General features: G+C 45.3%; 1 protein-coding gene across 2 annotated transcripts in view; it reads left to right on the top strand.

Annotated features, from left to right (window-relative positions):
• The window catches only part of TEK (TEK receptor tyrosine kinase), a 59,587-nt gene that overhangs the window by 18,713 nt on the left and 27,252 nt on the right, over positions 1–13,622 (top strand). For both annotated transcript variants that reach the window (XM_058170610.1, XM_058170609.1), the window contains exons 8-11: positions 647–800; positions 9,814–9,969; positions 11,107–11,241; positions 12,298–12,591. In XM_058170610.1, the coding sequence (XP_058026593.1) occupies positions 647–800; positions 9,814–9,969; positions 11,107–11,241; positions 12,298–12,591 (739 nt within the window). The remainder of the gene's footprint in view (positions 1–646; positions 801–9,813; positions 9,970–11,106; positions 11,242–12,297; positions 12,592–13,622) is intronic.

The following is a 13,622-nucleotide window of genomic DNA, read 5'->3' as shown; positions in this document are numbered from 1 at the left end:
CTGGGGTTATATACTAAAGCAAATAATAAAGCAGTTAAAATCTCAGCAATAAAACAGGAAGCATGAGGGCACAAACTTTTAGCATTGTCTCATCAAATATTCAAGGTCCATTTTAGATATTAAAACATAAAAGGTAACAGTAAAGATGCCCCTCGCACATATGTGCTATTCGTTCCTGACTCTAGGGGCCAGTGCTCATCTCCATTTCAAAGCTGAAGAGCCAGTGCTGTCCGAAGATGTCTCTGTGGCTGGTATGACTAAATGCCAAAGACGCAAGGAATGCTGTTACCTTCTCACCAAAGCTGGTCCCTATTTTTCTACTTGCATTTTTTACATGCTTTCGAACTGCTAGGTTTGCAGAAGCTGGGACAAGTAACAGGAACTCACCCCGTTACGCAGCACTAGGGATTCGAACCGCTGAACTACCGACCTTTCGATCAACAAGCTCAGCGTCATACTCAGTTGAAATTACAGTGACATTTTTAATCTGAAACATAAAATCAGTGTATAATTTTCATTGCCCTCTCCCTAGTGAAGTTTTACCTGAATGTTGATTTTTCTGTTTTGTTAAAAAAGGAAAAAGGCAAAAAGACTATTTTTTGTATTATGGTAGACATCTAATTTAAATATTTTTTTTGTTGCCTAGCCCATCACAATAGCCAAAAAAAGCAACATGTCAGAAGCTTTAGAAGCGGCATTTTTTATTAAAAGTGTCCAGCCTACTGATTCTGGAACGTGGGTCTATGTTGCCGAGACAAGAGCTGGCATGGCCGAAAAAACTTTTCAAGTTGCAGTTAAAGGTAAATGAGAAATTTCTGCCATCGTTTATCATCCATATTCCAGTCTCATCATAGCCGCTTCAGTGCATTTAGATTCAAGTGATTTCAGTAACTATTAGCTAAGTGTCTGTGGCTTGATGCCCCGGGCATTGCAAACATTACCAGAAAGAAGCAAGCTGCAAATAGTATCAATATCAGTATCCAATGTACAGATAGTCCTTGGTAATCCTTACAACTAATCATGTAGTGACCATTTACAATGGCACTGAAAAAAGTCACTTCTTTTTCTTTTTTCTTTTATAGCATATAAAAATTCCAATTTCAATTAAACAGTGTGTTGTCTGGGTACAAATAATTTTAGAATATAATAATCAAAATGTTTACAATGATATTCATCACATTAGTATTGGTAATAATAATAATAATAATAATAATAATAATAATAATAATAATAATAATAATAATAATAAAAACAACAACAACAACAACAACATGTTTGCTTAACCAATTTAACATATCTTCCTTATATCACTAATCCTTTCCATACATTTCCCTGTTTCTAGCTCCTGTTTTTGTCAACTAACCACTGAAAAAAGCGACTTATTTTTCACACTTACAACCGTTGCAGCTTCCGCACGATCACATGATCAAAGTCAGACACTTGGCAACTGAATTGTATTTATGACAGTTGCAGTCTTCCAGGGTCAGGTGATCCCCTTTTGCGATCTTCTGACAAGCAAAGATTCAGTTAACAAGTGTGTTACTAATTTAACAACTGCAGCGACTCACGTAACAACTGTGGCAACAAAGATCATAATTTGGGGGGAAACTCACTTAACAACTGTCTGATTTTGCAAAATAAATGTTAGGCTCAGTTGCGGTTGTTAGCTGAGGACGAGCTGTAAATGGATTTTTCCAAATGCCTTTTAATGTAAAGTAGAACGCAGGAGACTTACCAATCAGAGTTGTTAGATTCGGGCAATAACGAGGCAGAAGACCAGATGAGTAACAACAGCTCTTTAGTTTATAGTGAACCCAGCAAAGCACATGCGGCAAAACCCCTCTTTATATACAGTTCAGGCTGAGGCTTCAACCAATCAGCAACGTGCTATTTCCCGCCCAAGTTTCCCTCCAAAACTCTTAAAGATACATTACACTCCTTCCCTCCCAGAATGCATTGTACCATATTTACATATTTTTAGCATCTTATTTCTCTACGTAGTCACGCAAGTAGACAGGGCGTCTCCTAACCCTTTCGGACCTGCGCAGTTCATTCTCTGGGAGTGAGTCGAGCTGGCGGAGGGACTGTTTGTTCCTCCCAGCTCCTCCTCTAGGCCATCCGGCCCTGGATTATTGCAGCGTCGTCCCTGCTGTCTTCAGGAGGAACCGGTTGGTGTCGCTGGACTTCGTCGGACTCAGATAAGTCCCCGTTTTTCCCGGGTTTGAGTCAGCTGTGGATTCAAACATGTGGTAGTCAGGGCCTGGCTGATCTGTTTCTGGTTTACTATCTTCCTTATTTGGTCTATGTGGCGCTTCCAAACCCGGCCATCCTCCATATCTACCAGATATGATTTGGGCCGGTTATTTCAAGATTGTCCCTTTAACCACGTTGGGCCCTCGCTATAATTGTGTGCCCATACTGGGTCGCCTACTGTCATTTCTCTCGTTTTACTGTGCCCCTTGTACCCATCTGGGGTGTAGGCTGGGTTTAGGCGGTCTAATGGGCACCTGAGCTTCCTGCCCATCAATAACTCCGCCGGGCTGCGCCAGTTGTCACACAGGGGTTCTGTGTTGGACAGCTAGGAATGTGTCTATTTTGTTTGCCAATCGCCTGGCCTTATCCTGGATAATGCTTCTTTGCGCTCGAGCAAGCGTTCTGCAAGTCCGTTCGTCGCCGGGTGGAAAGGCGCCGAGAGGACATGTCTGATGCCCTCCTCCGCCAAGTACCCCTCAAACTGGGTTGCCGTGAATTGCGGGCCGTTGTCGGAAACTAGGGTGTTGGGCAAACCATGGGTTACAAACAGGTGTCTCAGGACTGAGATCACGGACTCGGCCGTCGTGGATCTCATGAGAATGATTTCTAGCCATTTGGAGTAGGCATCTACTACCACTAGAAAGGTTTGCCCGTGGAATGGGCTGGCAAAATCGATGTGAATCCTAGACCATGGCCCCTGGGGTTTCTCCCACTCTCGGATTGGGGCCGTAGGGGGTAGTGGCCTAGACTCCTGGCAGGCTTGGCATTTCCCTACCTTGTCGCTAATTTCCTTGTCCATCAAGGGCCACCACACATAGCTCCTCGCTAAACCCTTCATTCTCACGATCCCCGGGTGGCCTTCATGCAGAAGTTCTAATACATTTTTCCGTAATTTCTCCGGGATCACCACCCTATCCCCCCATAACAGACACCCCCCTTGAACCGATAGCTCCTCACGTTTCTTTACAAATTCCTTGAAACGCTCGCCGCGCGCATGGCCATCCCCTGTACCCAACCAATTACAGTCCTTATTGTAATGTCCTTGTAAGATGCCCTGGCCACTTCCTTGGATGTGACCGGACCCGAGTCAAAGTCAATTAGCAGGATGGGTGCCCCGGGTAGGGTCTTGATGGTCTCCGTAGCAGGCATCTGCTCAGGCGTCCGCATGCCCTAACTCCTTCCCGGCCGGTGAAGCAATTTGTAAGAATAGGCGCTAGGAAGATAGTCCATCGGGTCAGTCTGGGTGAGAGAGCCACTGGCGTTGGGCGGTCGCCTGCCAATAGGCCTAGTAGGGGTCTATGGTCCGTGACTATCTGAATCACGACCGAATACATATTCGTGAAATTTCTTTACCCGGAGACTATAGCCAATGCTTCCCTATCTAGCTGACTATAGTTCCTCTCGGCCGAGACATTGTTCGGGAGTAATGTCGCTATAGGGGCTTCTGTCCCATTTGGCAATCTGTGGCTGAGCACAGCCCCACCCCGTGGAGATGCATCACAAACTAGCACTAATGGCAGCGTGCCATTGTATTGAATAAGGAGGCTATCACTGGATAGGAGGTTTTTACTCCTTGAATGCCTTAGCTTCCGCCTTCCCCATGACCATACAGCTGTCTTGCTAGTAATTTGTGTAGCGGTTCGGCTATTGTTGCCTTGTTCTTTAAGAACACCGCATAGAAGTTTACCAGGCCCAGGAATGCCTGTAACTCTGTTTTGTTTTGGGGAGCGGGGGCCTTCCTGATGGCCCGTACCTTGCTCTCAGTGGGGTGGATCCCTTCCCTGTCTATCCGGTAGCCCAGGAATTCTACGGACCCTACCCCAATCTGGCATTTGTTCAGCTTAACCTTAAGCCCGGCAGACCGGAAAATGCCCAAAACCTTCCTCAGCCTTACCGCCAATTCCTCTAAATTCTCAGCAGATACCAAGACATCGTCGAAGTAGGGCACCACCCCGGGTAGTCCCTGCAATAGCCGCTCCATTAGGTTCTGGAATAACCCAGGAGCCACGCTGACCCCAAACTGTAACCGGGTGCATTTAAAAGCACCCCGGTGCGTGACGATTGTTTGCGCTTCAGCTGTGCTGCTATCTACGGGTAACTGCTGATAGGCTTGAGCCAAATCAAGCTTGGCGAAAACCTGCCCTTGTCCTAACGAGTGCAGCAAGTGTTGCACTACTGGGACGGGGTATGCGCTCTTCTGCAAAGCTTTGTTAAGCGTTGCCTTGTATTCAGCGCAAATCCGGACCGATCCGTCCGGTTTGACTGGGGTGACTATACGTGTCTCCCATTTTGCATGGTCAACAGGCACTAGTATCCCCTGGTTTACTAGTTTGTCCAACTCCCGGTCGATCTTGGGCTTTAGGGCAAAGGGAACCCTCCTAGCCTTTAACCGGATAGGGGCAACTTGTGGGTCTAGGTTAAAGGAAATAGGGGTCCCCTCATACTTGCCCAGGCAGTCTTTGAAAACGTCCTCGAACTCCTTCATTAGTTCATCTTTGAGGTCGATTGCATTCCTGAAGACCCCGGTCACTCCCATGCCCAAAGCTCGGAACCAGTCCAGTCCTAGTAAACTTGGTAATGTTCCGTCAACTATGGTGATTGGCAGGGTTTTCCTGAACTGTCCATACTTGACTTGGACAGTCGTTACCCCTCGAACAGGGATCCGATTCCCCTGATAGTCCTGCACCTGCAGCTTCTGGGCTTGCAGCTTGCGCTTCGCAATGGCAGGCAAGTCTCTCACGAGGGTGTCCCAGGACATAATTGTGATCGATGAGCCGGTGTCCACTTCCATTTGGCACGGCACCCCTTCAATGTATGTCCTGGTAAAAATCTTTTCCTCTAGTTTCGTTGACGCGTGACCCACTCTCACGGCAGTCTGGTTTAACTTCGCGCCCTTTTGAATGGACCAATCCCGGGCCGCTTCGCTGCTCCCGCGCTCTGATTGGTCGGTTTGAATTTTTGGCGGGAAGGTTGGGGGGCTCGGCAGGCCTGCGCTATGTGGCCTTTCTTTTCGCACCGCCGGCAAACCGCGTCCTTAAACTTGCAGTGTTGTCGTTGGTGTTGGCCCCCGCAACTCACGCATTCGCTCCGGTCCTCTCTCTCCGGCCTCCCGGTGTGGAAAACCTCGTCCTTTTCCTCACCCTCCGATTCGGCCTGGACTTCCTCATTGTGAACCGGGGTTGTTTTCGCTCCAGCCCCTGGCGCGTTCGGCATTTGCAGGGTCTCCGCCGCTTTGGTGGACATCTCGTGAGCTCTGGCCTCGTCCAGGGCTATCGCCAGCGTCAGGTTGCTTCTCGACAGCAACCGTCGTCGCAGTCGGATGTCCCTGACCCCACAAATGAGCTGGTCGAGCAATGCGTCTTCCAAATCCCTGTATTCGCAATGGTTCGCGGCTTTTCTCAGCACCGCCATGTACACACTAATCGATTCACCCTCGCGCTGTATCCTCTGTCGCAACTCGAACCGTTGGACGAACTTTATTTATTTATTTATTTATTTATCATATTTATATACCGCCCTATCTCCCGAAGGACTCAGGGCGGTTCACAGACACTTAAAAAACACATAAATACAATATAAAAACAATTAAAAAACTTATTCTATAAGCCCGTTAATTAAAATATAAAAACAAAACCCAATTAAAACCCATAAATTTAAAATCTAGCTCAGTCCTGCACAATTAAATAAGTATGTTTTAAGCCCGCGGCGGAAGGTCCGAAGGTCCGGAAGTTGACGAAGTCCGGGGGGTAGTTCGTTCCAGAGGGTGGGAGCCCCCACAGAGAAGGCCCTTCCCCTGGGCGTCGCCAGACGACATTGCCTCGCTGACGGCACCCTGAGAGACCCTCTCTGTGAGGCGCAGGTCGGTGAGAGGTATTCGGTAGCAGTAGGCGGTCCCGTAAATAACCCGGCCCAATGCCATGGGCGCTTTAAAGGTGGTCACCAAAACCTTGAAGCGCACCGGAAGGCCACAGGTAGCCAGTGCAGTCTGCGCAGGATGGGTGTTATCACGGGAGCCACGAGGGCTCCATCTATCACCAGCAGCCGCATTCTGGACTAACTGTAGCCTCCGGATGCCCTTCAAGGGAGCCCCATGTAGAGAGCATTGCAGTAATCCAGGCGAGGCGTCACGAGTGCGTGGTGACCGTGCATAGGGCATCCCGGTCCAGAAAGGCGCAACTGGCGTACCAGGCGAACCTGGTAGAACGCTCTCCTGGAGCGGCCGTCAAATGATCTTCTAGAGACAGCCGTTCATCCAGGAGGGCGCCTAAGTTGCGAACCCTCTCCGCCGGGGCCAATGACTCGCCACCGATGGTCAGCCGCGGTTAGCTGACTGTGCGGGATGCGGCATCCACAGCCACTCTGTCTTGGCGGGATTGAGCTTGAGCCTGTTTCTCCCCATCCAGACCCGTCGGCCTCCAGACACGGGACAGCACTTGATAACCGTTGGGGTGGTCCGGTGTGAAAAAATACAGCTGGGTGTCATCCGCATACAGCTGGTACTTCACACGAAACCACTGATGATCTCACCCAGCGGCTTCATGTAGATGTTAAACAGAAGGCGAGAGGATCGACCCTGCGGCACCCACAAGTGAGGCGCCTCGGGCGACCTCTGCCCCCCTGTCAACACCGACTGCGACCGGTCGGAGAGATAGGAGGAGAACCACCGATAAACGGTGCCTCCCACTCCCAATCCCTCCAACCGGCGCAGCAGGATACCATGGTCGATGGTATCGAAAGCCGCTGAGAGGTCTAATAGGACCAGGGCAGAGGAACAACCCCTATCCCTGGCCCTCCAGAGATCATCCACCAACGCGACCAAAGCCGTCTCCGTGCTGTAACCGGGCTGGAAACCGGACTGGAACGGGTCTAGATAGACAGTTTCATCCAGGTGCAAGGGAAACTGATATGCCACCATACTCTCTACAACCTTCGCCGCGAAGCGAACTTGGAGGGTGTCGGTGCGTAGTGTGCTCGAAGTGCCGTTTGCAGAGTTTGCCACGGTACCGACTGTACCGGCGTCGGCTCGGACAGCGATTCTGCGGTGTCGAAAACCTCCGGCCCGCAGTGGCTTAGGAAGTACACTCGCTTCCGATTGTCCGAGACTCCTTGGAGTTCGTTTGCTTCGAGGAAACACTCGAAACGAGCCATGTACGACCCCCATTTCTCCTTGGCTGGGTCAAATGGCGCTGGCGGTGTGTAGCTGGACATCGCTGCTTTCCGCCCCTTACTGTCTGGGTTCGTGAATTCCTAGGAAATTCAGCTCTTTCGTGTGATCTCGCTGCCTCGAGATCCCACCTTCGTCGCCAGTGTTAGATTCGGGCAATAACGAGGCAGGAGACCAGATGAGTAATAACAGCTCTTTAGTTTATAGTGAACCCAGCAAAGCACATGCGGCAAAACCCCTCTTTATATACAGTTCAGGCTGAGGCTTCAACCAATCAGCAACGTGCTATTTCCCGCCCAAGTTTCCCTCCAAAACTCTTAAAGATACATTACAAGAGTTAAAGGTTCAGTCTTTTTCTTTCAGCAACTGAGAATGTTTCCTAGATTAATTTGTTTGGAAAGATAGAAGATAGATTCCAATAAGCATTTTCTTACTGCACTTCTATGCAATACTTACAAATCAATGGTGGGATTCAGCCGGTTCTGTCCAAATTGCACGAACCAGTAGCAGAGACTTTGGGAGGCTCCGGCCACCCTCCCATAATATGCAACTACTGTGCATGTGCAGAAGGCTGTGCGCAAGTGCAGAGGTGGCGCATGCGCTCACATTGTGAACCGGTGGGGACGGTAAGTGAATCCCACCTCTGTTACAAGTCCCTGCGATTAGATCAAAGAATGGTCAAAGGATTATTCAAATAGATGTTGCTAAGACAGATGAACACACGTCACTGTCTCTCTCGCCCATGAAGTATGTGCAGGGTCAGCCAAGTGATTTTGACGAGCCCGCCCCCCCACCTCCCTTTCTCTGTATTTTTGTGTTTCAAGACAGTCTTGATTCCTGTAACTACAAGTCCATCCAAATTTTCAAAAGAGGTTTGCCATCTTCCTTCTAGAGCTAAGAGAAAGTGATTGGCTTTGTGCCTAAGGCCCAGTGCCTCAGGTGGTTTTGTGCCTCAGGCAGAACTAGGTTTCCCAGTTTCTAGCTCAACACTCTTAATCACTCTACTAAATTGGCTTTCCATTCTTGAGCTTGCAATAAAGGTACTATAAGTTAAATAGTTACCAATTTGCTACTATTACATGTCATAATATGAAAGCTCTGATGTCAAAGGCAGCTTCCACACTGTCTAATGGATTAAGTTGTTCCTGAATTGATTGAGTATCTCTGTTGATGCATCTTTATCATCTGTGAGCAATTGACATGACCATCAGAGCAGGGGTGAAATCCAGCAGGTTCTTACAGGTTCCGGAGAACCGGTAGCAGAAATTTTGAGCAGTTCAGAGAACCGGTAGTGGAAAAATTGAGTAGTTCAGAGAACTGGCAAATACCACCTCTGGCTGGTCCCAGAGATTTTGCAATATCCTTCCCCCAGGAGTGGGAAAGGAATGGAAATTTTGCAGTATCCTTCCCCTGGAGTGGGGTGGGAATGGAGATTTTGCAGTATCCTTTCCCTGCCATGCCCACCAAGCCAGACCACACCCACCAAGTCACGCCCACAGAACCAGTAGTAAAAAAATTTGGATTTCACCACTGCATCAGAGAATGTAGTATTTTCTCTAGGGCTTTAAAAAAGAGAGAGGCAGGTCCAAAATTCAGTGTTATAAATACTTGGTTCCTTAGGCTAATTCTTGCCTTTAGAAATAATTTCAGTAGCAGGCCTGGAAACTTAAGAATAGTAAAGGATATATTGGCTAATCATAAGAGCTATAGCTGTAACAAGGAGCTTATGAGTTTGCCTCTGTTATCAGAAGCCAAAAAAAGGGGGGCACGTTAATGAGAAGAAAAATCAGGTATCAAAGAACTGTTTCAGACAGCCTGAGTTATGGAAGTGCCTTTGAAGAAAGGAACAGTTTTGAATCAATGAACACTGGGACTATTGTCAGTAAGTCACATGCAATTTAGGAAAACTTGTCAACTTAGTTCAGCTTGAAGGAAATGACATCTGAGAATGAGCAAACAGGAGAAATATGGGGAGTGTGGCAGAAGAAAAATGAATGAGAACAGGACATGGAGGGAAGGATCTGTGTCTTTAAACATCCTAGGACTCTATCTGACCTTCTAAGTCACCTACCACTGGGAGAGAGAAAAAATGGACCTAATGAGGAATGAGTAGGATGTTGTGGGTTGCAGATCTGACAATCTGGTTGTAGAAGGCTAAATTGCTGCAGTAAAAGAAAATGTGAAAGAAGAATTCTTACAACTGTCATTTTCAGGTCACTGAATTTAGTTTGCAGATCCCCTCTACAAGGCAATCGGCTAGTTATGTTATTCAATCGTCTTTAACAATCCCTCAGCCTTAATTCTACAGAGAGACAAAACTCAATATCTACTGGGTTTTTTTTTTTCATCCAAAAAAGACTTTTCTGACATGTGTTATTATTCCCCTTCTTGACCAGTTCTTCCTGTGCCTCAGAATGCTCCAACATTGATAGAAAGAGGCCATAATTTTCTCATTATTGCAACAAATGCTGGATCGTATTTTGGGGATGGACCAATTGTATCCACTCAGATTCTATACCAACGTGCCAACTCTCAATGGATGTCAGAGCAAGGTAAGAGTCAAACAAATTACTGAAAATTGCTCTCCCAAAATTATTCCACTTTCACAGCAAGTCATATAATATCTATGTTGCGCTTGTTCTATGCTTCCAGGACTCTTCAGACTGTAATTTTATAAGCTGCTTCGAGGCCAACATGTAGGCAGTATACAAACTGGTTGAATGAATGAATGAATGAATGAATGAATGAATGAATGAATGAATGAATGAAAGAAAGAAAGAATGAATGAATGAATGAATGAATGAATGAATGAATGAATGAATGAATGAATGGCTTTAGCAGAGACCTTTCAGCATTTCAACTATTACAGTTTTCAAGATAATTGGGGGAAACTATGATAGTTATGTGACATGCAGCTGATATAGGTTTACAGTACAGCTAAACCCATAGAATTGGCCCTGTTTAATTCCCAGGTTGGTGAACTAAAAATAAATACAGTATTGTACATCAGTGTTACTTCTGGTATTTGCAAATATCATACTGATATTCATTTCCCGGGCTAGAGATAGGGAGTTTCATTATACATTTGTTAAAAAGATTGATTACATGTTCAAAACACTTTAACACCTTAATTATGAAGTGCATAGTAATTTTATGCTCCAGATTAGTTATTTCTTCTTGAGTTCATTTGACTAGTAACTCCTACTCATATCTGAGGCTAAAATATTTGATAGAGATTAGGCAATGTGTGTGTATCCTATTTTTCATGGAACTCTCTAAAAGAGAGGATGGGTGGTTTAATGAATGACTTAGCATTGCTTCTGTATAGACAACCTATATGTCTATAAATATAACCTTCTGATTCAACTTCTTCCCTCTGCTTTAATATTGGGTCACCCGAGTTGAAAGATAAAATTTTAACATACGTCAACCAGTTTGGCTTTGCCACTATTTCTTTTTCACCATTTCAAAAAGCTTCCTGGGGTGACAAAGGATGGCAGTTGTGACACACACTCTTATCCCAGTTCTGTCTGCATGCATAGATTGCACTATTTTCTTCATTATTTCATGAGGGGGAGAGGGAATCTATTTGACCAAATGACAATAGAACAAAATAAATATATTGATCTACGTCTAAATCTTTCCTTATTATTTTGCTATTTTTATTATTTTTTCCCTTTGGAATTCAGTCACATCAGACATCTGGCGACTAAACAATCTAGAACCAAAAACGCAGTACTCTGTATGTGTTCGCCTGACTCGCAGAGGAGAGGGGGGAGCAGGACACCCTGGTCCATCAACCAAGTTCGTTACAGCTGCTGTTGGTATGCAGATCTTTGGACTTCTGTAAAGGGGATATTATTTGTCAGTCAGTAGTAGCTTTGTACATATAGTGTACACTTTGTGCACATAGTGTATAGTAATTTGAATTTCTGGAGTACCACTATTTTAACAAGTTTCCTTGGATAGAAGTTACTGAAGATTAATGATGTTTCTGAGATGTAAGGACTATTTCAGACTGCGAATAAATGAAGTTTCAAAACATTTACTCCCATAGACTCCCATTTCTCATTATGTGTTTCCTCAGTTCAGCATCTCAGCATGACTTTCCCTAGAGTGTTTCTCAACCTTGGTGACTTTAAGTTATATGAACTTCAGCTTCCAGAATTCTGGAAGTTGAAGTCCACATATCTTAAAGTCAACAACTGGTCCATAGTATTTCTTGCAGATGTACTAAGTTCTAGCAGATATGCCTTTTTGTGCCTTACTCACATAGTACCCTTTCCTGCCTGTCTCTCCTCCACCACTTGTAGGGGAAGAGAGAGATGAACGTTTTGCACTTATCAGCCCATTTTCTATTGCAAATACCATTAAAAGCCAAGTTATTATTGATGAGCCACTGAAACTCAATTGTTAAGAACAGTGACCCTTAAGTGATTGTTCAGTTTAATGCCTAATATTGCCAGTCATTGAAATCACAAGAGTAAAACGTTGAGAGAGATCTTAGTATCTCTGAGGATACAACTTAAAGGTGCTATGATCTCCTTTTGTTTCCCCTCTTCTCGGGAACCCTAGGATGGGGACAGAAGATAGTACTCAACCCCCAATTGGTTCACTGGGAGAGCTAACTGAATAATAAAATAATGTCCCCAATTCATCATATGGAGAACTATGATAGGGAATACTTGCTCCAAGTTAGAACATCTCTGACTATTTACTTATGGAAATCTGATGAAAGAATAGGCCTGTATGATTTGTGTCTGGCTAGAAGTTTTGATTGCTCACTATGAAGTTTTAATTCTGACTATGATTCAACAAGAATCTACTTAGGTTAATAGGTGTTCCAGCCATACTAATGTCCTTTCTTGTATTTCCTAAAGGTCTTTCTCCACCAAGAGGTCTGCTCCTTGTTCCTAATAGTACAACAGCTCTAAAACTGTCATGGCAGCCAATCAACCAGCACTTGGAGGAAGAGATCTGCATTGAAGTAGAAAATAAAAGTGTGGTGGATGTGAACGGGGAGCATACTACCACTATACAACTCCTAGGAAATCAGACCAGTTTGCTTATTGACAGGCTAGAACCCAGGCATAAGTACATGTGCCGAGTCCGTATAAATAGTAAGTCCAAAGGAGAATGGAGTGACTATCTCTCAGCGTGGACCTTCAGTGACAGTAAGTATATTTTTATTTTGGTAGGTGGGGGAAACGTGATTCATTTTAATGATTAACTCAATAGATCTGCTTTAAATGGTCTAACACTGGAAGAGGCAGCCAGAATGGAAGCTGCAGGTGTAACTGCATCAGCCCCAGCTACATGGTCAGTGATCAAGGATGATGGTTTTTAATATTCCAACATTGTCATAAGGGTCACAGGCTGCTGTCTCTTGGAAACTGCTTTGTAACATATGTCATGTGTTTTGGTAAAGCAGGCAACAGTCTAATAACCTTCCCAACCTGCAGATGGGAGAGCAACTGGTGTAATTCACAGTAGCAGAACCAGTCACTGTGCTAGTTAGGAATTCTGGGACTAGTGGCTATTCTTGACTGGCACTGCAATTATCTTTTCTCTCTGATAAGTTGTGAGTCATTTATTTATTAAATACATTTATATGTCTGCCTGACTCACACACACAATGAAAAACCTGTGCACCACTGCCACCCTCCACAGCAGCAACAAGACAATCACACCAACCACTTGATTGGATGTCAACCTTGGGTCCCCAGGCCTGCTCACAGAACCATGTCTTCAGGACCTTCAGAAAAGTCTCAAGGAGGGGCCCAATCTTATCTCTTGGAGGGTATGATATTCCAAAGGGAAGGAGGCCTTTTTCTGTGTCCCACCAAATAGACTTCCCTGGTGTAACTTACCTTGCCTTCCTGTTCTGATGGTCTGGGTAGATATAACTGGAGAGAAGCTGTCATTAAAAGTCAATGTGACTCTTAAATTGTTGACAAGTTATTTTCAAGCCTAGGTAGAAGACTTAAAAGATATGCATGTCTAATGAATAGCACAGAGATACAAGACCAGATCATTTCTTCTGAATGCTAATATTACAATGAATAGGCACATTTCTGATGATAGTAATCACACCTTCAAGGAGAACCATGCTACATAGTTGACACTGGCTGGGTTCACACATTGCTCTAAGCCAGGGGTCTCCAACGTTGGTAACTTTAAGACTTGTGGACTTCAACTCCCAGAG

The sequence above is a fragment of the Ahaetulla prasina genome, chromosome 2 (genome assembly GCF_028640845.1).
Source record: "Ahaetulla prasina isolate Xishuangbanna chromosome 2, ASM2864084v1, whole genome shotgun sequence".
Lineage (NCBI taxonomy): Eukaryota > Metazoa > Chordata > Lepidosauria > Squamata > Colubridae > Ahaetulla > Ahaetulla prasina.
Note: the sequence above shows the minus strand (reverse complement) of the source record. Positions and strands in the feature narration are given on the sequence as shown.